This window comes from Symphalangus syndactylus, chromosome 9, assembly GCF_028878055.3.
Source record: "Symphalangus syndactylus isolate Jambi chromosome 9, NHGRI_mSymSyn1-v2.1_pri, whole genome shotgun sequence".
Taxonomy (NCBI): Eukaryota; Metazoa; Chordata; class Mammalia; order Primates; family Hylobatidae; genus Symphalangus; species Symphalangus syndactylus.
The window spans coordinates 134,017,673-134,044,717 of record NC_072431.2 but is presented as its reverse complement, the minus strand read 5'-3'; the positions used below and the strand labels follow the sequence as shown (position 1 = coordinate 134,044,717).

General features: G+C 35.4%; 1 protein-coding gene across 8 annotated transcripts in view; it reads left to right on the top strand.

Annotated features, from left to right (window-relative positions):
• Positions 1–27,045, top strand: part of RIC1 (RIC1 homolog, RAB6A GEF complex partner 1) — a 154,779-nt gene that overhangs the window by 58,616 nt on the left and 69,118 nt on the right. For all 8 annotated transcript variants that reach the window (XR_008660246.2, XR_008660244.2, XM_055294302.2 and 5 more), the window contains one exon: positions 13,463–13,542. Coding sequence is in view for 3 of the 8 variants with exons in the window: in XM_055294302.2 (XP_055150277.1) it covers positions 13,463–13,542 (80 nt within the window). In the remaining 5 variants the exon portion in view is untranslated. The remainder of the gene's footprint in view (positions 1–13,462; positions 13,543–27,045) is intronic.

Sequence of the window (27,045 nt, the reverse complement as noted above, 5' to 3'; positions counted from 1 at the left end):
CAGATTACTATGACTAATATTATATTTATCTTAACATCTCCGCAAAGTTCTAGAAATAAGATGGTGGTGAAAGGATAGTAAAAACTCGACTCCAATTCATCATTCCAAAAGGGAAAAAATAAGCTGAAAACCCAGTCATGCAAGAAACTGCCTTTCCTTTTGTTCCTGAGCTGATAACTACAGATAAAAGGTTAGGTTAGCTACTCCACAAGTAGATGTTTATGTTCACCATATCTTATGTAAAGTGCCTGTTTAATGATGCCAGATGAATACATAATTGACTATTCCCCTACCTGCTCTTTTCTCTTGGAACTTGTGGATTACCATACCCTCCTTCTCTCCCCTCCAGCCCACTTTTCCCCTTTAAAGATTGAAGCCCTCAAATTCATCTTTGGAGAAAGGCACAGATCACAGACTGTCACTGTGATTCTGTGTTTTTTTCTTCCGGGCATATCCTTAACCTTGGCAAAATAAACTTCTAAATTGATTGAGACCTGTCTCAGATACTTTTTGGTTTACACCTATGTTATAAATAAAGTGTTGGTGCCACAAAAGAAACAGCACTCAAATATAAAATTTTCTTTTTAATTCTCAGCAAGGCAATATAGTTCTATAGAGGAGTGCGCCCTTAAAGATGGAGCAATGGTGAGCGCACACTTGGACAAGGGAGGGGAAGGGGTTCTTATCCCTCACGCACGTGGCCCCTGCTGCCGTGTCCTTCCCCTGTTGGCTAGGGGTAGACCGCACAAACTAAACTAATTCTGATTGGCTAATTTAAAGAGAGTGACTGAGTGAGTGGTTTGACGGGAAAAATGGTTATGGCAGAGCAGTTAATCGGAATGAGTCAGGATGGAGTAGGTAATCGGAATGAGTCAGGGTGGAGCAGGTAATCAAAAAAGATTGCTTTATGAGGAAGTTAAGTTTAAAAGTAGAAGGCAAAGAATTGAACATACTGACATATTGATTCTTTGAAGAGAAATTTAGAACTCATATGTAACAACTATAAGTAATAAATAAGTGAAATAAAAATTAGATTTTTGGTAGCCAAAAACATTAAATTATTTTGTTACTCTTGTATGTACTTTATTTCTTCAAGTTATGGCAAGTATAATTTCTTCTCACTTCTTTGTTGTCTTAATATTTAGCGTAATATAAAAGGTAGTCACTTAATAAATTAATGTGAAATTATTTCTGATGTAAGAAGCTATCAGACTGTTCCCTCCTTACTGTCTAGTGGGAATTTTAGGGGGGAAAAATGTGCATACAAAATGGCCTACAAATAAGATGGAGTAATCATATGTAAAAACTAATGTACCAGTTGCTTAAACTTTCACTAAACTCTTCTTCCTTTGAAAAATGAGGAAGAGTTTTAATTATATACTGAATATAAAAATTGTGCTATTAATAATTTGCATACAGCACATTTTCATTCAGTGGTAAATTATTGATCTTGAAACCACCTTTGCAAAAATAACAATGAGAAAATTATGACTGTAAAAGAAATCTAATCTAACCCCCATCTTGCCTTTAACCTCTCAAATGCCCTTAGTCATTCCTGGGCCTGGGCCATGCTAACTTTAGGAGAAGTTTGTAGTTTAAATGATAATGGCCCTTCCCCGTAACTGAACCACTTTTGTAAAGCTAATGAAAGACAAGGTCTTGCCCTGTTGTCCAGGCTGGTCTCAATCTCCTGGACTTAAGTGATAAGCCCACCTCAGACTCCGAAAGTGCCGGGATTACAGGTGTGAGCCACTGCACCTGGCCTGGATAAGCGAACTTTCTAGGTAACCAAAGTTTTACTGGATTCTGAAACTTTACTAATTTAATGATTCTTTTCCTCAAATGTATTCTTTAGTTTTTTATCCTTGTATGAAATACATTGAATATGAATTAACTATGTACTTGAAGATTAAATTGTATAATTATAGTAGTAAATTTTGGGAGGTGTCTATGTTCTAGGCACTATTGTAAGTGCTTTATGTGTATTAAAATTAATTTATTATTCATAACGATCCTCTCAAGGTGGATACTTTTATATTCCCATCAAACAGTTGAGCAAACTAGGGTACAGAGAGGTTAAGTAATCTGGCTCAAGAATACATGGCTAATAATGAAATGTTAGTAATATTTTGAAAGCTCTATTTCTGCATCATTAATAGAGCCATAGCCATCTCCTTATAAATTTGTATCTTAAAAAGAAATCTCACTGACACTTTTTTAATGGGGTATAAAGAAAAAAATTGCTCTGTTTTAAAAATCCTCACCTCTCTCAAAACCAACGACCGATCTGCATTCTGTCACTGCCAATTACTTTGTGTTTTCTAGTTTTATATAAATTAAGTCATACATATACTTATTTTTTCTAGTTTCTCTCAGCATATTTTGAGATTCATCCATTTTGTCGTGAATCAGTAATTCATTATGAGTATTAGTTTACAGATTTCTCACAGTTGGTTTATCCATTCGTCTGTTGATGGGCAGTTTGAGTTGTTCCCAGTTTGGGGCTGTAACAAAACTACATGAACATTGATGTACAAGTCTTTGTATGGATGCATATTTCCTTTTCTGTTAGGTAAATATCCATGAGTGGAACAGCTACATTATAAGATAGAAGTATATTTGACTTTTAAAGGAAGTGCGAAACTTTTCTGAAGTAGTTACACCATTTTACATTCCTGCCAGGCAGTGTATGAGAGTTTCTATTTTCCTCTACCTTGGCCAACATGTGGTAGGGTATGCCTTTTTAATTTTAGCCATTCTGGTAGTGGTGTAGTATATCTCATTATAGTTCTAACTTGGATTTTTCTAATAACTAATGATGTTGAACATTTTTCTCATTTGTTTATTTGTTATGTGTGTGTCTTATTTGGTAAAATGTGCATTCAAATCTTTTGCCCATTTTTTTAGATGGGTTCCTTGATTTCTTATTGTTAAGTTCATATTTTGCATCTTGATATCTGTTGCAGTACAATTAGTTGAAAAGGTTATCCCTTCTACACAGCATATCTTTTGCACTTTTGTCAAAAATCAGTTGTCTACATATGTGTGGGTTTATTTTTATATACTTTATTCTGTTCCATGATCTATTTGTATATATTTAACATCATTTTCATTACTCTAGACATATAATAATTTTTGAAATCACACAGTGTTAGATCTCCAGCTTTGTTCATTTTCAAAGTTGCTTTTGCTACTGTAGGCCTTTGTATTTCCATACTGATTTTATGTTCATCTCATCAATTCTTTTTGTAAACATTAAAACACAGAAAAAGAATTAGAGCATAGATATAAGGGTTATTTTTACTTATAGCTTTATATGTAAATTAAAACTACATTGTTTTGAAAAAACTTCCATTGAACAAACATTTTTCTCACCATGTTTACTTTTTTTAAAATTTTATTATTATTATACTTTAAGTTTTAGGGTACATGTGCACAATGTGCAGGTTTGTTGCATATGTATCCATGCGCCATGTTGGTGTGCTGCACCCATTAACTCGTCATTTAGCATTAGGTATATCTCCTAATGCTATCCCTCCCCCTTCCCCCCATCCCACAACAGTCCCTGGTGTGTGATGTTCCCCTTCCTGTGTCCATGTGTTCTCATTGTTCAATTCCCACCTATGAGTGAGAACATGTGGTGTTTGGTTTTTTGTCCTTGCAATAGTTTGCTGAGAATGATGGTTTCCAGCTTCATCCATGTCCCTACAAAGGACAGGAACTCATCATTTTTTATGGCTGCATAGTATTCCATGGTGTATATGTGCCACATTTTCTTAATCTAGTCTGTCATTGTTGGACATTTGGCTTGGTTCCAAGTCTTTGCTACTGTGACTAGGGCTGCAGTAAACATACGTGTGCATATAGCAGCATGATTTATAATCCTTTGGGTATATAAACAGTAATGGGATGGCTGGGTCAAATGGTATTTCTAGTTCTAGATCCCTGAGTAATCACCACACTGACTTCCACAATGGTTGAACTAGTCCCACCAACAGTGTAAAAGTGTTCCTATTTCTCCACATCCTCTCCAGCACGTTGTTTCCTGACTTTTTAATGATCGCCATTCTAACTGGTGTGAGATGGTATCTCATTGTGGTTTTGATTTGCATTTCTCTGATGGCCAGTGATGATGAGCATTTTTTCATGTGTCTTTTGGCTGCATAAATGTCTTCTTTTGAGAAATGTCTGTTCATATCCTTCACCCACTTTTTCATGGGGTGGTTTGTTTTTTTCTTGTAAACTTGTTTGAGTTCATTGTAGATCCTGGATATTAGCCCTTTGTCAGATGAGTAGGTTGCGAAAATTTTCTCCCATTCTGTAGGTTGCCTGTTCACTCTGATGGTAGTTTCTTTTGCTGTGCAGAAGCTCTTTAGTTTAATGAGATCCCATTTGTCAATTTTGGCTTTTGTTGCCATTGCTTTTGGTGTTTTAGACATGAAGTCCTTGCCCGTGCCTATGTCCTGAATGGTATTGCCTAGGTTTTCTTCTAGGGTTTTTATGGTTTTAGGTCTAACCTGTAAGTCTCTAACCCATCTTGAATTAATTTTTGTATAAGGTGTAAGGAAGGGATCCAGTTTCAGCTTTCTCCATATGGCTAGCCAGTTTTCCCAGCACCATTTATTAAATAGGGAATCCTTTCCCCATTTCTTGTTTCTGTCAGATTTGTCAAAGATCAGATAGTTGTAGATACACGGCATTATTTATGAGGGCTCTGTTCTGTTGCATTGGTCTATGTCTCTGTTTTGGTACCAGTACCATGCTGTTTGGTTACTGTAGCCTTGTAGTATATTTTGAAGTCAGGTAGCGTGATGCCTCCAGCTTTGTTCTTTTGGCTTAGGATTGACTTGGCGATGCGGGCTCTTTTTTGGTTCCATATGAACTTTAAAGTAGTTTTTTCCAATTCTGTGAAGAAAGTCATTGGTAGCTTGATGGGGATGGTGGCATTGAATCTATAAATTACCTTGGGCAGTATGGCCATTTTCACGATACTGATTCTTCCTAACCATGAGCATGGAATGTTCTTCCGTTTGTCTGTATCCTCTTTTATTTCATTGAGCAGTGGTTTGTAGTTCTCCTCGAAGAGGTCCTTCACATCCCTGCTAAGTTGGATTTCTAGGTATTTTATTCTCTTTGAAGCAATTGTGAATACGAGTTCACTCATGATTTGGCTCTCTGTCTGTTATTAGCGTATAAGAATGCTTGTGATTTTTGCACATTGATTTTGTATCCTGAGACTTTGCTGAAGTTGCTTATCAGCTTAAGGAGATTTTGGGCTGAGACCATGGGGTTTTCTAGATATACAATCATATCATCTGCAAACAGGGACAATTTGACTTCCTCTTTTCCTAATTGAGTACCCTTTATTTCCTTCCCCTGCCTGATTGCCCTGGCCAGAACTTCTAACACTATGTTGAATAGGAGTGGTGAGAGAGGGCATCCCTGTCTTATGCCGGTTTTCAAAGGGAATGCTTCCAGTTTTTGCCCATTCAGTATGATATTGTCTGTGGGTGTGTCATAAATAACTCTTATTATTTTGAGATACATCCCATCAATACCTAATTTATTGAGAGTTTTTAGCATGAGGGGTTGTTGAATTTTGTCAAAGGCCTTTTCTGCATCTATTGAGATAATCATGTGGTTTTTGTCTTTGGTTCTGTTTATATGCTGGATTACATTTATTGATTTGCGTATGTTGAACCAGCCATGCATCCGAGAGATGAAGCCCACTTGATCATGGTGGATAAGCTTTTTGATGTGCTGCTGGATTCGGTTTGCCAGTATTTTATTGAGGATTTTTGCATCAATGTTCATCAAGGATATTGGTCTAAAATTCTCTTTTTTGGTTGTGTCTCTGCCAGGCTTTGGTATCAGGATGATGCAGGCCTCATAAAATGAGTTAGGGAGGATTCCCTGTTTTTCTATTGATTGGTATAGGTTCAGAAGGAATGATGCCAGTTCCTCCTTGTACCTCTGGTAGAATTCAGCTGTGAATCCATCTGGTCCTGGACTTTTTTTGTTTGGTAAGCTATTAATTATTGCCTCAATTTCAGAGCCTGTTATTGGTCTATTCAGAGATTCAACTTCTTCCTGGTTTAGTTTCGGGAGGGTGTATGTGTCGAGGAATTTATCCATTTCTTCTAGATTTTCTAGTTTATTTGCATAGAGGTGTTTATAGTATTCTCTGATGGTAGTTTGTATTTCTGTGGGATCGATGGTGATATCCCCTGTATCATTTTTTATTCCGTCTATTTGATTCTTTTCTCTTTTTTCTTTATTAGTCTTGCTAGCGGTCTATCAATTTTGTTGGTCTTTTCAAAAAACCAGCTCCTGGATTCATGAATTTTTTGAAGGGTTTTTTGTGTCTGCATTTCCTTCAGTTCTGCTCTGATCTTATTTATTTCTTGCCTTCTGTTAGCTTTTGAATGTGTTTGCTCTTGCTTTTCTAGTTCTTTAAATTGCGATGTTAGGGTGTCAATTTTGGATCTTTCCTGCTTTCTCTTGTGGGCATTTAGTGCTATAAATTTCCCTCTACACACTGCTTTGAATGTGTCCCAGAGATTCTGGTATGTTGTGTCTTTGTTCTTGTTGGTTTCAAAGAACATCTTTATTTCTGCCTCCATTTCTTTATGTACCCAGTAGTCACTCAGGAGCAGGTTGTTCAGTTTCCATGTAGTTGAGTGGTTTTGAGTGAGTTTCTTAATCCTGAGTTCTAGTTTGATTGCACTGTGGTCTGAGAGACAGTTTGTGATAATTTCTGTTCTTTTACATTTGCTGAGGAGTGCTTTACTTCCAATTATGTGGTCAAATTTTGGAATAGGTGTGGTGTGGTGCTGAAAAGAATGTATATTCTGTTGATTTGGGATGGAGAGTTCTGTAGATGTCTATTAGGTCCACTTGGTGCAGAGCTGAGTTCAATTCCTGGATATCCTTGTTAACTTTCTGTCTCATTGATCTGTCTAATGTTGACAGTGGGGTGTTAAAGTCTCCCATTATTGTGTGGGAATCATAAGTCTTTTTGTAGGTCACTCAGGACTTGCATTATGAATCTGGGTGCTCCTGTATTGGGTGCATATATATTTAGGATAGTTAGCTCTTCTTGTTGAATTGTTCCCTTTACCATTATGTAATGGCCTTCTTTGTCTCTTTTGATCTTTGTTGGTTTAAAGTCTGTTTTATCAGAAACTAGGATTGCAACCCCTGCCTTTTTTTTGTTTTCCATTTGCGTGGTAGATCTTCCTCCATCCCTTTATTTTGAGTCTATGTGTGTCTCTGCACGTGAGATGGGTTTCCTGAATACAGCACACTGATGGGTCTTGACTCTTTATCCAAGTTGCCAGTCTGTGTCTTTTAATTGGAGCATTTAGCCCATTTACATTGAAGGTTAATATTGTTATGTGTGAATTTGATCCTGTCATTATGATGTTAGCTGGTTGTTTTGCTTGTTAGTTGATGCAGTTTCTTCCTAGCATCGGTGGTCTTTACAATTTGCATGTTTTTGCAGTGGCTGGTACCGATTATTCCTTTCCAAGTTTAGTGCTTCCTTCAGGAGCTCTTGTAAGGCAGGCCTGGTGGTGACAAAATCAGCATTTGCTTATTTGTAAAGGGTTTTATTTCTCCTTCATTTATGAAGCTTAGTTTGGCTGGATATGAAATTCTGGGTTGAATCTTCTTTTCTTTAAGAATGTTGAATATTGGCCCCCATTCTCTTCTGGCTTGTAGAGTTTCTGCTGAGAGATCCCCTGTTAGTCTGATGGGCTCCCCTTTGTGGGTAACCCAACCTTTCTCTCTGGCTGCCCTTAACATTTTTCCTTCATTTCAACTTTGGTGAATCTGACAATTATGTGTCTTGGAGTTGCTCTTCTCGAGGAGTATCTTTGTGGCATTCTCTGTATTTCCTGAATCTGAATGTTGGCCTGCCTTGCTAGATTGGGGAGGTTTTCCTGGACAATATCCTGCAGAGTGTTTTCCAACTTGGTTCCATTCTCCCCATCACTTTCAGGTCCACCAATCAGACGTAGATTTGGTCTTTTCACATAGTCCCATATTTCTTGGAGGCTTTGTTCGTTTCTTTTTATTGTTTTTTCTCTAAACTTCTCTTCTCGCTTCATTTCATTCATTTCGTCTTCCATCACTGATACCCTTTCTTCCAATTGATTGCATCGGCTACTGAGGCTTGTGCATTCGTCATGTAGTTCTCGTGCCATGGTTTTCAGCTCCATCAGCTCCTTTAAGGACTTCTCTGCGTTGATTATTCTAGTTAGCCATTTGTCTAATTTTTTTTCAAGGTTTTTAACATCTTTGCCATTGGTTCGAACTTCCTCCTTTAGCTCGGAGTAGTTTGATCTTCTGAAGCCGCCTTCTCTCAACTCGTCAAAGTCATTCTCCGTCTAGCTTTGTTCCATTGCTCGTGAGGAGCTGCGTTCCTTTGGAGGAAGAGAGGCGCTCTGATTTTTAGAGTTTCCAGTTTTTCTGCTCTGTTTTTTCCCCATCTTTGTGGTTTTATCTACCTTTAGTCTTTGATGATGGTGACGTACAGATGGGTTTTTGGTGTGGATGTCCTTTCTGTTTGTTAGTTTTCCTTCTAACAGTGAGGACCCTCAGCTGCAGGTCTGTTGGAGTTTGCTAGAGGTCTACTCCAGACCCTGTTTGCCTGGGTATCAGCAGCTGTGGCTGCAGAACAGCGGATATTGGTGAACTGCAAATGCTGCTGCCCGATCGTTCCTCTGGAAGTTTTGTCTCAGAGGAGTACCCGACCGTGCGAGGTGCCAGTCCACCCCTACTCAGGGATGCCTCCCAGTTAGGTTACTCCGGGGTCAGGGACCCACTTGAGGAGGCAGTCTGCCTGTTCTCAGATCTCCAGCTGCATGCTGGGAGAACCACTGCTCTCTTCAAAGCTGTCAGACAGGGACATTTAAGTCTGCAGAGGTTACTGCTGCCTTTTGTTTGTCTGTGCCCTGCCCCCAGAGGTGGAGCCTACAGAGAGGCAGGCAGGCCTCCTTGAGCTGTGGTGGGCTCCACCCAGTTCGGGCTTCCTGGCCACTGTGTTTACCTACTCAAGCCTCAGCAATGGCGGGTGTCCCTCCGCCAGCCTCGCTGCCACCTTGCAGTTTGATCTGAGACTGCTGTGCTAGCAATAAGTGAGGCTCCGTGGGCGTAGGACCCTCTGAGCTAGGTGCGGGATATAATCTCCTGGTGTGCCGTTTGTGAAGCCATTTACAAAAGCGCAGTATTAGGATGGAAGTAACCCGATTTTCCAGGTGCTGTCTGTCACCCGTTTCTTTGACTAGGAAAGGGAATTCCTGACCCCTTGAGCTTCCTGGGTGAGGTGATGGCTCGCCCTGCTTCGGCTCATGCGCGGTGCACTCTACCCACTGTCCTTCACCCACTGTTCAGCACGCCCCGGTGAGATGAACCTGGTACCTCAGTTGGAAATGCAGAAATCACCGGTCTTGTGCATCGGTCACGCTGGGAGCTGTAGACTGGAGCTCTTCCTATTCGGCCATATTGGCTCCACCCCCCATCTCATCAGTTTATACAGAAATGCCTGCTGGGAGTTTGATTGGGATTACATTGAATCTTTGGATCCATTTGGGGAGAGTTGCTATCTTAGCAATATAAACAAGATGTATTTCTCCGTTTAAGTATTTTTACTTTCAGCAATGTTTTGTAGTTATCAGTGTACAAGTATTTAATCTCTTTTGCCAGATTTATCCCTAAGTATTTTACGACTTTAATGTTACTGATTTTTTTCATTTTCTAATTGTTATTATTATTATGTAAAAATGCAATTGATTTTTCTGTATTCGTCTTGTGTCCAGCAGTCATACTAAACTAACTTATTATAGTTAATTCCATTGGGATTCCTATGGAAATGACCATATCAAAAACAGTTACTTTTTCTCCCCAATTTATATACCTTTTCTTTTTCTTGTCTGAATTTACTGCCTAGAGTCTAGACAGTGTTGAATATGATGAAGGCATTCAGTCTTTCACCATTAAGAATGATGTTCTAAATATTTCATAAATCTCTTTCATCAAGTTATGGAAGTTTCCCATTTCTTCCTAATTTACTGAGAATTTTTAATCAGGAATGGATGTTGAATTTTGTCTGATGCTTTTAATGTGATGTATTCAGACTGTCATGGTTTTCCTTTTTTAGTTTGTTAATAAGGTAAATTACATTTATTGATTTTTGTTAAACCAGCCCTGCATTCTTGGATAAACCCCATTTGGTCGTGATGTATTTTTTTATAATGTTGAATTTAATTTGCTATAATTTGTTTAGAATATGTTAATGAGGGATCTTGGCCTGTAGTTATAATGTCTTTGTCTCTTTTGTTATGAGGGTAATGCTAGCCTCATAAAATGAGATAGGAAGTGGTTCCTTCTCTTTGGTTTTCTGGAAGAGTTTGTATTCAACTGATATTATTTATTTCTTAAAGAATTGGTAGAATTTACCAGTGATGCTGTCTCAGCCTAGAGTTTTCTTTGTGGAAAGGATTTGAATTGGAATTATAATTTCTTTAACAGACATTGGCTTTTCAGGGTACAGATTTCTTTTCAGTGAACTTTGTTGGTTTGTGTTTGTCAAGGAATTTGTCCATCTCATCCAACTTGTTAAAATTATTGTCATATTAATAATGTGACCTCATTATTCTTTTAATAACTCTAGAATTTGTAGTGATGTCACCTCTTTGATTTCTGTTAGTGGCTCTTTTTTGCCTGATCAGTATGACCAGAAATGTGTCAATTTTAGTGATCTTCTAAAACAATAACAAAAGAACCCCAGATTTTTATTCATTGATTTTATTTTTCTGTTTTCTATTTGATTGATTACCACTCTGATCTCTGTTATTTGCATGCTTCCCCACGCTCCACCACTTGCTTTGGATTTCGTTTGCTCTAGTTTAATTTGTTTCTAGTTTAAGGTAGAAGCTTGTCATTGATTTGAGATTTTCGTTTTTTTCTAATATAAGTATGTTAAGGCTGTAAATTTCCTCTTTAGTATTCCTTTAGCAGCATCCCACAAATTTTGGTATGATGTATTTTTAAAATTTCCTTTTTTGTCCTTTGATTCATGGGTTATTTAGAAGTATGGAGTTTAGCTTCAAAATATTTGTGGGCTTTCCAGAATTTTTTTTTATTTGTTTCTAGTTCTGTTGGGATCAGGAAACATATATTATACACATTTTATTTTTATACATGGTATAAACCCCAGCATATACTGCTATTATTCTTGTTTTAAAGCCTATTATCTTTTAAAGAAATTTAAGTGAAGCAAATGAAATTTGAATTTAATTAAATATTTTTTTTCTGACTCCTACCTCTGTCATTTGGGGACTCTGTTTATACGGATGTTGGGCTACATGAATTTGTCCCTCAATTCGCTGATTCTGTTTCTGTTTTATTTTGGTTTTTTTTTGTGTGTGTGTTTCATTGTGGATGATTTTTATTGCTGTGCTTTTCTGATCAATGTCTAACCTGTCATTCATCCAGCCAATGTCTTTTTCATCTCAGATATTTTAGTATTTCTGCTTCTGGAGTTTTGTTTGAGTTTTCTATATCGCCTCAGCTTTGGAACATATGGAATATAGTTCACATATGGAACATTATGAAATATAGCAAAAGGTTTTAATGTCCTTTTGTGCTAATTTTAACATCTGATTGAGTTATTCATTGTTTTGATTGGTTGATTTTTCATTATGTCTCGTGTTTGTCTTACTCTTCCTGGACTCTTCAGCTTCTTCTCAACTCTGGAAGTCTGCCATACTTTGTCTTAGTGCCCCTTTTAAGTGTGCTGACCCAGAAATTCTCACAAGGCAGTAAGCTGGGTAAGAGTAGGAGGGTTCACTTCATTTGTTTCTCATCTCTCAAGGATGACTGGCCTTCATTGTTTGATGCCAGTGTTTTGAAAAGTGTTTCATAGATTTTGTCTGTTTCTGTTGTTTTGTTGTTGTTGTTCTTGTTTTTTTATGTGTGAAACCTTTGTTATGATTTGATTTGAAGCCATTTTCCTTTCGCTTCCATGCTCTCCATATTGCAAGAACATAAAATTGCACATAAAGAATTAGAAAGATGATCTTATCTGAAGAATTTTCACCCTTTTTCTTTTGTATCTTACAGTGTTGAAACTCTAGTTTCAAATACATTATAAAATAGTAAAGTTAATGGTCAAAAAGAAAGCAAACCACCTGGTTTTGCTGAAGAAACTAAATATTTTCTTGGTCATTCCGTTGAAAAACAGGAAGCCAGAAGTAGAAAGAAATTTGAAACCTTGGATTATTTCTTTGGTTTTCTTTGGTTCTACTTTGAGTACATGCCCACCTTCCTCTAAAATGATAGGAATTCAGTATTACTGTAAAGTAGTTTGGGCAAAACACTGCCACTTCACTCTGTTATGCCTAAAAATGTTTGGCCAGAAACAGCTAAATGTAATATTTTATACTTACAGAAATGTAAAATGGTTATTTGAACTTCACAAATGTATGTCATGACACAGATGTATGTCATGATCATGTAACAGCACTTTTTAATACAATTTCTTTTTTTTTTTTTTTTGAGACGGAGTCTCGCTCTGTTGCACAGGCTGGAGTGCAGTGGCGTGATCTCAGCTCACTGCAAGCTCCGCCTTCCGGGTTCACGCTATTCTCCTGCCTCAGCCTCCTGAGTAGCTGAGACTACAGTCGCCTGCCACCACGCCCGGCTAATTTTTTTGTATTTTTTTTTAGTAGAGACAGGGTTTCATCATGTTAGCCAGAATGGTCTCGATCTCCTGACCTCATGATCCGCCCGCCTCTGCCTCCCAAAGTACTGGGATTACAAGTGTGAGCCACTGTGCCCGGCCTACAATTTGTTTTTAAAAAATATTTTGTTAACTTAGAAAAATGAACTAGCTGATATTCATATTTTGGAAATTAAAGGTTTGCTCTGTTTTATGTCTGTATCTTGGGCTATATTTTGTAGTAAATCAGAGACCAAAAGATTGTTTTTGAAATATATAAATATGCTGTTCTGAAGTTAATACTGTGTAAACTTTGAGTAGAGTAAGTGTTTTGTCTTAAAGGTGTAGTAAAGCCATAAAGTGGCACTGTTGCTTTATAAACTTAGAATAATATTTTGCCATATTAGTGCAGAGTTCAAAAAGTACTATATATTTTGCAAAATAATCACTCATTATTGAATAATGCAGTTATTTGAGAGTATTCATGTCTAGAATACTTTATGAAGTACTGATTTTACTGACATACTTTGAAATATTTTGAAATCTGTAAAAACCCTTTTTTTCCAACGTGGGTTATATTAAAAAGTCACTTTTATTTGCATAATTAGGCTATAATTCTCCAAGGGAGGGTATTGGAGAATAAAATTTTTTTCAAAGTAAGAATTTATAAAATTAAAATTCAGGGTTACAGTTATAGCCTTACTCTTTAATTCATGGTTAATAAAATTTCTCTTTCAGACGGCAAATGGATACATCTTGTTTTTTCATATTACATCTACAAGAGGGGACAAGTACCTTTATGAACCAGTGTATCCCAAGTAAGTTTGTTGCCTTTCATTCTTTTAATATGTGATTTGCATACTTTATATTCAGAAAAACATTACAGTTTTGAGTTGTCTGTAGTGATTAGAATAAAACTAAGCCAGCATTTCCCAAATAGTGTTTAAAAAATTACCAGGTCTTTGAACTGTCGTATCTTGAATAAAGAATTCTTTAAGTCTAGGAATCTTGGTGATAAACTATATCCAGACTATTTTCTTGGGCATTCAGAATTACTGTTAATATATTCCAGGTCTAGCATTTCTCAGTCCTTATTAGGGAAGAGCTAAGAGATCATAAGAGGAAGAGTTGAAATGTTGGTAAGTTACAGGTACTTTTGCATGTGCTTTTGTATATGCATAGAAAAAAAAACCTCAGACAGTTGTTACCTCTTGGTTTAAATTTGGGAAAAACATGGACTTTTGCCCTTTACACTGTGTAGTTATGTATATTTTGCATTCTTTTCCTTATAGCAGACCTTAACTTTTGAAATAAAAGAACATACAATTGTAAAGCATTCCATCTTTTTTTTTTTTAAATCAAGCCATAAAGCCAGATAAAAATATAAGAGCATTTATCACATTTCTAGATGGTGGAAGACGTCCAAAGTTTAATAGGTATATAAGAAATCTAAGAGAAAGATTTTATTGTGTGAAAAGTTTAAATTTTTGAATATTAACAGAAAAAAAAGAAAAACATTAACAGCAAGTAACTTGGGAAAAATATTTGTGGTAAGTAGGGCCAAGTCTTACTACTTTTATATAAAAGAGATATACAAATTGCCAATAGGCACACAGAGATTCCAGTAGATAAATAGGGAAAGTAGTCTCATAAAAGGAAATACTGTAACTAACAAACTCAAGACAAAGTATTTAGACCCAGTAGTAACCCAAATAAAATAAACATTAAATATAACCATTTTTTCAACCCACACATTTCAATATATTAAAATTTTTTTAAAAAATTATTACTCATTGCTTGCAGAGGTATAATAAAACTTGTGTTGCACACTTCTGATACACAAAGGTATGATAATAGGGAGCTGGTTAACAAGTTAACTGTGGTACATCCCTTCTCTTACAGTGATATGTAGTCATGTCTCAGAAAAATTTATAAACTTAAGAACCTGACCATATTATAATGCCAAGTGAAGAAACAAGTCACACAAAATTATATATGTAATATGACCATGACTGTATAAAACAAAACAACGCAAGTCATCTAAAGACAAAATCTAGAGCAATACAGTACAAATATTTATAGTAATTGTTCCTGAATGGTAGAACTGTAGTAATTCTTCTGCTTTTCAACTCTTAAATTTTCAGCTAGTTAGATTTTCTTGATGCTATAGCCACTTGTTTTTGTAACAAATATAGTGCTAACTGAGGTATTCAGTGTCGGAAATCTTTAAAGTACAAACTTTTTTGATGATGGGATTCAATTTAATTTGTTTATTTTTCAATAAAAAAATTTAGTGCAAAAATTTTTGACACATACAGTGCAAAATGATAGGAACATCATGATGTATTTAGAAATTTTAAATTCAGTTTTATGTGTAAAACTGAAAAAAAACGAATTTTTTTTTGCATTTCAAGTGATAATTTTGTGATACTTTTGAAGAACTGTTGTAATCAATGTCTAAAATTAGATTTAGTTGTGCATTTTGAACTACTATATTTGTTTTATTGCTTAATTTAGACATGTTCCCATAAATAAAAAGCAATAATCAGAAACAATTTAACTCCATTAATTTATGTTCCTGTGGGCATGGTAGAGAAATAACTTCTCTTGAAACAGTGAAAATTCTATTTTCTTTATTTCAGTTCACTAATACCACTACATGTTTATAGTGTTTTGGAATGGTATTTTTAGACCCACTTTTTGTGTTCCAGAAAAGTTTTAAGAAACAGTTTCTTTCTTTTCTGATTCTAAAACTGCAAGAGACATCAGTTGACTAAGTAGTCCTGACAATGCATGAACTTTGCTGTGTTTGACTCTATGTGTTAAGGCAGAGAACTAAATAAAAAACATACTCTCTTTCTCAATTTGGGCATTCTTTTACTATATTGAAAGTTTTAGGTTTCAGTGGCTGGCCTCAATAAAATGTGCATTGCTTTAGAGCAGCTCGAATAATAGTTAAAGATACAGGCTTTGGTGTCAGATAGACTTGGAATTAAATGTTTGCTGCGCCACTTTTCAGCTATATGACTTCTTTCAAGTTATTTAATACCACCAAAAACTTTCCCCATCTGTAGAGTAGGATAACAGTAGTAATCATCTCATAAGATTAAATGAGATCATTCATATTTTATGCTTAGGTAAGCACCTAGCTTATGGGATAATTAATAAAGGACAACTGTTATTATCAGTATGTTTTTTCACCAGGTGTTTACTTCATTTCTAAGCTTTTAAGTAATTTTTTAAATATATATATATATTTCTACTTGATATTTTACTTCTTTGACAGTCTAACTTCTAGTAACTGCTACCTAAAATCTCTTATATGAAAATAGTTCTGCAGATTAAAGTCAGCCTGTTGTGTATTTGTGTGCTAGACTGTTCTAGTTGTTACTTAGTCTAGTAAGTTTCTTGGTTTTTCTGCAGAACCCATTTGTACAATGGGAATAAAAATAACTTCTTTCATTGTTAAGAGGATTATGTGAATTCATATTCTTAAAATCTGAAAAATAGTAGTTATAGAAGGTTTTGAGAAAAGTTTGGTTTTGACAGTGGTATCTTCATTGTCATCTGTGCCATTGTAAACCCTTGTGTAGTTTGAGACACCGTTCTAAGCACTTTTTAATACTTATTTAATCCCTGTAGCAACCATATGAGGTAGTTAGGCATAACTGTTATACAAACTGCTGCACAGAGAGGCAGAGTAACTCACCCATAGTCACACACTAATAAGTTGTACAGCCGGGATTCAGACGTAAGTGTTGCAGCTCTAAAGTCTGTGCTATTAATCAGTAATATACTGTCTCAACCCTGTTTATGCTCCATCCAGCTACTACTTTGGGGTTTATCTGGGAGTAGAGAATGGAAAAAGGAGAAATGATCTGGAGTGGTTTCTAATAGTCCTGAAGAATAGAGGCAGTATAATTACTGAGGCCAGTGGTTAATCGTCCTCTTCTTACTTAGTTATAGAAGTACTATTGTCTCTCATTTCTCTTCTGTAAATCTTACGAGTTCATCACAGGAGTATTTCTAGAGTATCTTAACTTCCCTGTATTACGTGACAGCATCTTAACCTCAGACTGCATATCCTTTTCCACTATGCTCCATCTGAGGACGCAGTTCAGATGCCTCATGATCTTTCCTAGTTTCCACGTAGTGTTGTTTCTAGCATCCTTCTATAGATGTTGGGAGTCAGTCTTCAACAATGGTGGCAGTCTTATTAAGTGACTCTATACCTCAAAGATAATTTATGCTTTGATGAATGAATTTTCCCTTTTAGAAATCTTAGATTCCATTGTATATTACAGTATCTCTTCATATTAGTTACACAGACCAGTGGACCAGACTAGTTGAAGGTTGTCTGGACATTTTATTTTATGGCTTGGAAATTTTAGTGAAATTAATGAAGGAAACTTCCAGGGATAAGTCAGAAATAATTTGTGTTTAGCTTTAAAATGTGTTCATACGCTTATGTTTAAATAGAAGTTTAGTAGATCTCTAAATTGCACATCATGTTTAATTTCAGCATAATGAAAATAATTTAAACAAATATGTCATCATCATGTATACTTTGTTGAGAGCAGAGATTTTTTTCCCCCTTCTTCCTATCCTTTCACTGCTACTATTACCCTCTTTTTTGTTAGAGACTAGCATTATTGAGGCTGAGTTTCTTAAAAAAAAAAAAAAAAAGTTTCTGTACTGAAATTCAGTACATTTAGTTATTATATAGTAAAGATACTGATCTTTTTCACTGAAGAAAAAAAATCACTCCAAAATATAATCAAATCTCCTTCTCCTCTTCCCCCTCCACCCTCCCAACATAATTTCATCAGTTGGTGATACTTCTTACCAGCTCACTGCTAATGAATTAGTGCCAGCTGGAAAGGAAGAAGAGCATAGCTACCTGAGGTTAGCAATTTTTAACTTCAACACAACTTGCCCCTTCTAAAATCCAGGTTTTTGCAGAAGAAACCTACAGTAAGGGACAGAAGCATCTAAATCATATCAAATTTAGAGGTGACAAGAGATCTGAATTAGTTACAGACTCATGAAAGTTTCCCTCACTGTATGTTTATTTTTGCTAATATGTTCTGAGTGTTCGTTTTCTAGAGAGGAACTTTAGCCACTTTTTCCCCGTATTTCTAATAATAAACCTTGTTCTACATTCAGTTTATAAAGTTGACAAAGTATGTTAGTGATCTTGATGTTTTTTGTTCTGCTTGAGCCTCTGAAAACATCCCATGTCTAGTTTGATTTCAGTGTGTTTATATTCTGTAAATGTACATGGGTGACGTTTTACTATTGAACTTTGCATATTACATGCATCCATCACTTCACATAGTTGCATGAGCACTTATTAATAGGATTGGTAACAGTGTTATTATATAAGTTCTGGGTAGTGAAAACTCCCTTATTGGCCACACTTCCAAGGATGGCACCTGAATCCAAAGAATAATAGGACTGCCCAATTCAGAGAGTGCTGCACATTGTTTCTGTCAGACTGGAGGCTGTCTCAGTGTGTGATAATGTAAATGATAAGCAGTTTTGTTTTTTGGTGGGTTTTTTTTTTTTGGTTCTATAAAAAGTCTGGTGAAAGGGTACTACCTCTTTCAAAAAACTCTTCTGAAAATTATTTTCATCCATCTGTCTATCCATTTAAAAAGTATTTTGTCCAGCTCTAGGCACTGTTGTAGATACTAGAGATCTAACAGTGGAAAAAAAACAACAAAACAAAAAGCCCTGCTGATAGAGCTTGTTATTCTTCTAGTAGAGGGTGATAAGTAAAATACATTATGAGTTAGGTGATCCACTCTATGGAGAAAAATAAAGCAGGATAAGGGAATACAGAGTGGAATATGACTTAAAATAGTGGTCAGTGTCTTCACTGAGAAGATGACATATAAAAGGATCTCAAAGATGATGAAGTAACAAAACATATATCCAGAGGAAGACCATTCTGGATTGGTGAGATTTAGCAGGTATGAAAATTCATAAGAATATACTGTGAATAAATTTTAGGTCCTATAATAATTTATAGTTAGTAAGAAATGATGAATTTTTTATTAGCTGTAAAAATGAAAATACAGTCTGATTTTTAGGTAACTGAATCCTGGGAAAGTCAAGAGCGCCCCCCCCCCCTCTTTTTTTTTTCTTCCAGTAACTGGCACCACCATGTTTTTGAGTTCATTCATTCTTCCTGCCCACTAACATCAATAGCCAGTCTATATCTAGTCCAGTATATTCTACTTTGTATGTCATTTCTTTTCCCTCCTCGTAATTCCCAATGACACTAGTTAAGTTTAGGTCTTGTCATTTTTCTCCTGGATTATTATTATATCCTTTTTTTTTTTTTTTTTTTTTTTTTTGAGACAGAGTCTCGCTCTGTCACCTGGGCTGGAGTGCAGTGGCGTGATCTTGGCTCCCTGCAACCTCTGCCTTCCGGGTTCAAGCGATTCTCACGTCTCAATCCTGAGTAGCTGGGACTACAGGCATGCACCACTACGCCTAGCTAATTTTTGTATTTTTAGTAGACAGGGTTTCACCATGTTGGCCAGGATGGTCTTGAACTCCTGACCTCAAGTGATCTGCCTGCCTCGGCCTCCCAAAGTGCTGGGATTACAGGCGTGAGCCACTGCATCTGGCCTATTATGTCTTCTTAATCTCAAATTCATGTCTAAACTTCACTCACTTACCCCCTACCAAGCCAAACATGCTATTGCTTTGCTAAACTTTATTGCAGTTACCATCATCTTTTGTACATTGTATGAGGTAGAAAACCTTTAATTCTTTGTTTCTTCCTCTGGATTGTTTCTTCACTTTGCATATTTGTTCAGTCATCAAATTTTATTGATTGATTACAGTTTTCCAGTGCCTCTGGAATTCATTTAACTCTATTTTACTGTCATTGGTCTTTTTAGGGGCCCTCATGTCCTCCTCGTCTATTAAAAAAGCTTATTCACTAACTCATTTCTCTTCCCTTAGTCTCTTTCACCTACATAATGAAGTTTATCAGTTGCATTGATAACAATTTTTTTTTTCCCAAACAATGTCCAATCTTGTGGCCTGGCATTTAGAACCTACTTTCTCCATATCTTGAACACATCGAACCCACAATTCCTATTTAATGCCTCTGTTGCTTTGTTATTTGCTCTATTCGGTATGACTCCCCTGCTGTCTTTTTTTATGTAAGAAATTTATCTGACTTGGTTTTCAAGCTCAGGTCAGACATCTGTTGTACTCTATAAACCTTCTGCCCCAAACTCTCCTATATCCTCCCGTGTACCCAGTAAATAACTGATCTGGCATGTGCATTCCCATAGTATGTTTTAAAAATTTACACTACTAATTCATGAATACCTTCTTATTTTAAAAAATCCAACAATGAGAGATCTATAAAGATAAAAAGTAAAAAAATGTGAACTTTGCTTTTTTAGATTCTAATCTCATTTCACTCTCCAGTTGTCCTGTATCTCTTGAGTAAATAAATACCTAGGAATAGAATTGCTGGGTCATATCACATGTCTAGTAATTTCAGATTGGATGTTAGATATTGTATTACATTATCCATTGTCTGATTTTTGTCCTTTTCCTTTAAAAAGTATTGAAGGTTGTTTTGGGTGGCAGTTAAGCTGCTTGGAGATCTTACAGGTCTTTTGAGGCTTTTTATATGTTTTTTAGGATGGATTTAACTGTTAAGCTAGCTTAGCCCTTCTGAAGTCCACTGAATGTCCTGGGTCTTTAACAAGGTCTCTCCATTCTGGCTAGTCAGAACTGAAGTGTCTCCCAGTCCTATATGAACTGGGTAGCCAAAAACCCTAGTAGTCATTCTTTGCCTGTATTTGTGGAGTGTCACTATGTATTTGCATAGTATTCAGTAAGACTCAGGGGAAACCCCTGCAGGTTTCTAGAGCTTTTCTCTGTGTGACTCCCACATCACTGGTGCTGTACTTCACAAATAGCTGCTTCTGCTTCTCTGAACTTTAATCTTTTTCTCCTCAGCTTAACAAGGCTGCTATATTATGCTTGGGTTCTCTCACTCTACATGGTGGACAAAACCTTAAGAGGTTAGAGGGTGACTTCTCCCAGAAAACGTGTTTGTTTTCCTTCCCTCATGATATCAGTCCTGTGCTGCCTGCTGTCTCATTTCTAAATATGGTTGGTTGATCTATTTTGTCCAGTTCTCTTGTTTCTGGGCATTGGTTTGGTACCAGGTACTCTATTAGTAGAATAATAAAATGACCATCTATGTGTCCATCAGTCAGTTTGAACAATTTTCAGTCTTTTTCCACTGGAGTATATTTAAGCACATCCAAGATATCATTATTTCATTTCATCCAGAAATACTTTTTATTATTGTAAGCATTCCAGTAAACAACGATGAATGCAAATGATGAAATACGAGGCCTGGAGTTTTGGGAAAAGAAATAGTTCTGAGCCTTTCCAGAATTATGGTTGGAGAACTAAAGCCTCTTAGTCCCGGAATTTACATAGGACTGCCAGAACTTTCTAGATCAAGCCTTGCACATTTCAGAATCATCTCAAATGGATTCATCCTCATTTGTTGTATGCCTGTCTGTAAAACCGTTCACCACTGCTGAAGATGCTAATGAATAATTGTTTAAAGTTAATGGCAGTATAAAATAACAGATTGTCAGGTAAATATCTTGAAAAGTCATAATAGCATTTCAGGGTAAAGTGATTAGTTGTCAAGGGAAGTTTTGTAGATAAGGAGACTTGAGTTCTGTACTTGGGAGAAAAGTCAGGACTTAGGTAAGTTATGTTGCAAGGAAAAACACTATAATTAATTGCGTTCTTGAAGTTTCTGTTCCCCCACACCCCAAATCTATTGGGTTATTTGCCACATTATTCTTTTCTTTAGCTGGCCCTTAAAGCATTTGATATCTCCTGCACAAAAGAATTTGCTCAAAGAAATGGCTGTTGAATTTGTGAGTCAGTTTTCTCTATCACCTGATCTAGCCCTCAAAGCATACTTGACTTGCTTTAAAAGCAGTCTTCTTTTCTTTTAAGACTTCTGTGTAGTTTTATGCTACACTTGTTGGTATTGTGGTTTGCTTTTTGGTTTTTACCAATTTGATGAGGAATTACTCCCCCCTCAATGTCCTGGGAAGTTTGACTAGTGGTTGACCCATCCCATAGAAACATTTTATTTTTTTCACGGCCCTTTAAGGGCCACTCATTAACATGAATGCCTTATCATTCATTGGAATAGAAAACTGGGAGGCTTTACTTTTAGTTACAAAAGTTAATGTATGTGAAATACATTAATAAAACAAAACTGGCTTAGCTTCATTTTTCCTACTTTCTTGTGATATTTTTCTTAGACTTGCTATTGATACCTCAAATAAATACCCAGCAGTTTAGAGATGTGGAAAAAAATATGGCAGTTGGAATCAGAGAGGCCCAGGTTCCAGTTCAGATTCTACTTTTTCCCAAGACTTTGGAAAAGCCATTTTCTAAAGTTGCTTTCTGTGCTGTGTGTCTACAAAATGAGAAAAATGAGTGATAAGATTCTTAATAAGTTGTAACTGGTATTGTTGTCTAGGTTGCCTTTTGAATTATGTAAATATAATCTGCCTCCATTGCATATTTAAGACAATTTATATGTGTTTAGAAAAGAAGGGAATTCTAGTTCATTAACTGTGAGGTTTTAGAGTGAATTAGAATTTGAAGAATGACAAAACTTTAAGAGATTGCCAAAAAATACAGGTATACTTGTTCAAAACTAAGTCTCAGATTGAGTCATGTATCAAATGTAAGCAGTAACAGACTTGACTCCTCTGGGGAACTTTGGCAGAGTATTCATTTATACAATACTTGAAAATTCCAAGTATTTACAAAGATAGCTTCTTTAATATAGTGAGAAACTCCTTACATCATATCCTTGAATAATGTCATAACATCAATGAGGGAAAAAAATTGATCCTTGGCCAGGGCCACTGTTAATATGGAATTTTCATATTCTCCCTATGTCTGTGTAGTACTGTAGTTTCCTCCCGCATCCCAAAGATGTACACTTTAGGTGAATCAGCATCTGCATGGCCCCAGTCTGAGTGAGTATGGGGTATGTGTGTGAGTGCGCCCTCCAGTGGAATGACATCAGGTCCAAGGTGGGCTTCAGCTTTGGCCCCAAGCTGCTGGGATGGGCCCTGGCCATCTGCAATTCTGAACTGGAATTAGTGGGTAAATGTTTTTATTCATCTTTCTTAAATGTAAGTATAGCTTACATTTATTTCAGTGTCTTTTTTTTTCCAAAAAACTGTTTGTATATTGCATATATAAATAAAATATAAAAGTAACATTTTATAAAACTTTCTAGACAGACAAATTCCACACAAGTGGTAAGGGCAACCTAGTGTCTCTAGATTTGTTCTGTTTCATAAATTGGATTTTAACAAATCCTATGTAAATCAATTTTTGTAAATAAAATGTAATTGTTGAATTTTTCACATCTTAGATTTTTGCAATAATCTGAGATTTACAACACTTTTTGATGTCTGTTCACTCTGATTCTGAAACTAAATTGTATTATTGGATTTCATATACAGTATTAAAATTAGTGGCGATTTACCAAGATTAACTTTAAAGCATATCTGAAAGTTGTCTATCTGTAAATAAGACAAATTATCTACAGAACTAGTTTTATATAGCCAGTGATGTGTAAACCTCTTGGCTTTAAGAACCACAACTTAGAATACATTAAGAAAACTTTCACACGATTGATCCGAAACTGCATTAAGAAAAAAATTCCTACTTTTTTTTTTTTTTTTTTTTTTTCCTTTTACTGGTTTCTTGTCTCTCAGGGTCATAGTTCCCATGGGCTGTCCCCACCCCACCCCACCAAGTTTCCTTCCTTGACATTTCTGTTCTTTCCTTCACAAATTCTGCCATGGCTTGTAGGGAGACCGCTTGATTAAACTAACCAATACTGAGCTGGGAATGACTGACAGTTTTTAGCTAGTTCTATAAATTTTGTTAATTTGTTTTTTGTTAGCCCCAGTTAATCTCAAATAGATAGAAATTTAGAACATTATTGAGGGGATTATAGTGGGATTAATCCCTTTTGCCTATCCCGTAATGTATTCGGCTGTTTCATTTCTTTTTGTTCATATGTGATTTTGTGTTTTCAAAGTAAAAAATCTGAATATTAATTTAGAGTTTACTTTGGATTAAAAATATTCAATTTATTAAAGCTTCAAAATAATAACTGTAGCTCAAACTTTTAAATTCCATCTACAAATCTTAAAAGTCTATTTGTAAATCTGGCAAATTTCAACACTTTTAGAGGGGAATCTTATAAATTAAATTCTCATGTATGTTAATGTATATTTATAAATATGCCTTATAAATATATAATAAATTATATATTTTGTTTCTTTTTAAAATACTTGAATTGTCTATCAAGCTTTGTACCATTTCATGAGCAGGTATTTTTGCCAAAGCATGATACATGCATTGTGTAAACACCTTCATTCTGCACAATTGCACACTAAAAACAAAGCTTGTGGAAAAATCGTTGGAACAGATCACTTAAAACTTCCTATAACTTTGAACTAGAGGAGTCACAAATAATCTTAATAAAAGTTAGAAAATAATTAAATTTTTTCTTTTCCATGCAGTTTCACTCCACAGAGCAAGACTCTGTCTCAAAAAAAAGGAATGAATTAGAAAGTGTTCCCTCTTCTTACCTATTTTTTTTTAATAACATCTTGAGAAGGATGAATGTTCATTCTTATTTAAATACTGTATAAGTCACTAATTAAGCCATCTGGTTTTGGGCTCTTCTTTATTGGGAGGTTTTTGATTACTGACTCAATTTTGTTACTTATAGGTCTATTCATATGTTTTATTTCCTCTTGAGTCAGTTGGGAAATTTGTGTTTCTAGGAATTTGTCCATTTAACATAGGTTATCTAACTTGTTAGCATTCAATTGTTTACAATATTCTCTTATAACCCATACTATTTTTTTGTATGGTCAGTAATAATATTCCCATTTTCATTTCAGACTTATAGTCTTCTTTTTCCTTAGGTTTTTCAATTGTATTGATGTTTTCAAACAACCAACTCTTGCTTTAATTGATTTTTCTCTGTTTTTCTATTCTCGATTTCATGTATAGCCACTCTAATTTTTATCACATCCATCCTTCTGCTAGCTCTTTTACTAGTTCCATAAGGTATAAAGTGAGGTTATTGATTTGAAATCTTTTTTTTTAATGGAGGCATTTTAGCTATAAATTTCCCTCTGAGGACTTCATTCACTGTATCCCATAATGTTGCATTTTTGTTTTCATTAGTTTCAGAGTATTTCCTAATTTCCCTTTTGGTTCTTCTTTGAGTCATTGATTGTTTTAGAGTGTATTTTGGATTTCCACATATTTGAATTTTCTAGTTTTTCTTTTACTGATTTTTAGTTATATTCCATTTGGTTAGAGAAGATACTTTATATGCTTTCAGTCTTTTAAAATTTATTATGACTTTTTTGTGGTTTAATATCCATTTTGTCTTGGAGAATGTTCCATGTGCATTTGGGAATAATATGTATTCTGCTGTTGGGTGGCATATTCAGTATGTGTCTTAGGTCTAAGTGGTTTGTATAGTGTTATTTAAATGCTCTATTTCCTTATTTTCTGTCCAGTTCTATCCATTATTGAAAGTGGGGTATTGAAGTCTCTAACATTATTACATATCTATTTTTCCCTTCAGTTGTGTGTTCTTTCTTCATATATTAATATTTTGTGGCTCTGATGTTATATTTGTATCTATTCATAGGTGTGGTATCTTCTTGCTAGATTGACTGTTTTATCATTATAAAAATCCTTCTTTGTCTCTTGTGATAGTTCTTAAAGTCTTTTTTGTTTGTTTGTTTGTTTGTTTGTGATTTTTACCACAGCCACCCTACTATTCGCATGGAATTTATTTTTCCTTCCTTCCACCTTCAACTTGTTTCCTTGGATCTAAAGTAATTCTCTTGCAGACAGCTTATAAGTGGAGTCATTTGGTTTATTTGAATCCGTTCTGACAATGCTTGCCTTTTAATGAATGCTTTTAATCCATTTACATTTAAAGTACTTACTGATAAAGAAGGATTTCTGCCGTTTTGCTGTTTGTTTTCTATTATGTCTGTATCTTTTTTGTTCCTGGGTTCCTCCACTACTGCCTTTTTGTTGTTGTTGGTTTGATTTTTTGCAGTGTACCATTTTGACTCCTTTCTCATTTCCTTTTTTGTACATGTTTTAGTTATTAATGGTTACCTTGGGGATTAAATTAATATCTTGCATGTACAACAGCCTAGTTTGAAGTAATACCAACTTAGCTTCAATAATATCTCAAAACTATGTTCCTGTACATCTCCCTCTCTCCCTTTTTATGTTGTTGTTATCACAAATTACATCTTTATACACTGTGTAACTGTTAACATAGATGTATAATTACTGTTTTATGCACTTGTCTTTTGAGTCATGTAGGAAAGAAAAGGCAGATATCTGAAACAAAAATACTGCTGGCTTTTATATTTACCTGTGTAATTACTTTTATCAGTGTTCTTTATTTTCTCACATGGCTTTGAGTTATTGCTTCTTGTTTTTTCAGGCTGAAGAACTTCCTTTAGCATTTCTTGTAGTTCAGGTCTACTTGTGACAAATTCTCTCAACTTTTTGTTTATCTGGAAATTCATTAATTTCTTTTTTGTTTTTGAAGGATAATTTTTCTAGATATTTCAGCACTTGAAATATGTCATCCCACTGTTTTCTGGCCTCCATGGTTTCCTATGAAAAGTTGGCTGTCAGTCTTATTTGGGATTTCTTGTATGTGCAGAGTCACATACATCTCTTGCTGCTTTCAAGATTCTCTTTGTTTTTTTGACAGTTTGAACATAGTGTGTCTCTGTGTGCATCTTTTAAAATTTATCCTACTTGGAGTTTCTTAGAAGAAAGACTCTTGGCTTTCTCAGATTTGGAAAGTTTGTAACCATGATTTCTTCATATATTCTCTTTTCTCTCTCCTTGTCTTTGGACTTACATCATACAGACAGGAATTGGTATTTATGAGGTTGTTCCCATAAGTCTTTAAACTGGGTCTATTTTTTTTTTCATTCTTTTTTCCTGTTTCTCAGATTGCATAGTTAATAAAATCACTCATGTTGAATAGTCACAAACTTAATTTGTTGAGTTTTACAGGACAAAAATCTAACAATTGTCAGTTACTTGATTTTGTATACTACGTTATTCAGCATAGGTTAAGTTACCACAGTAGAGGATTAAAAACAGAACACGTACCAAGTGTTGGCTCTTAAATCTTCTGTTCAGAA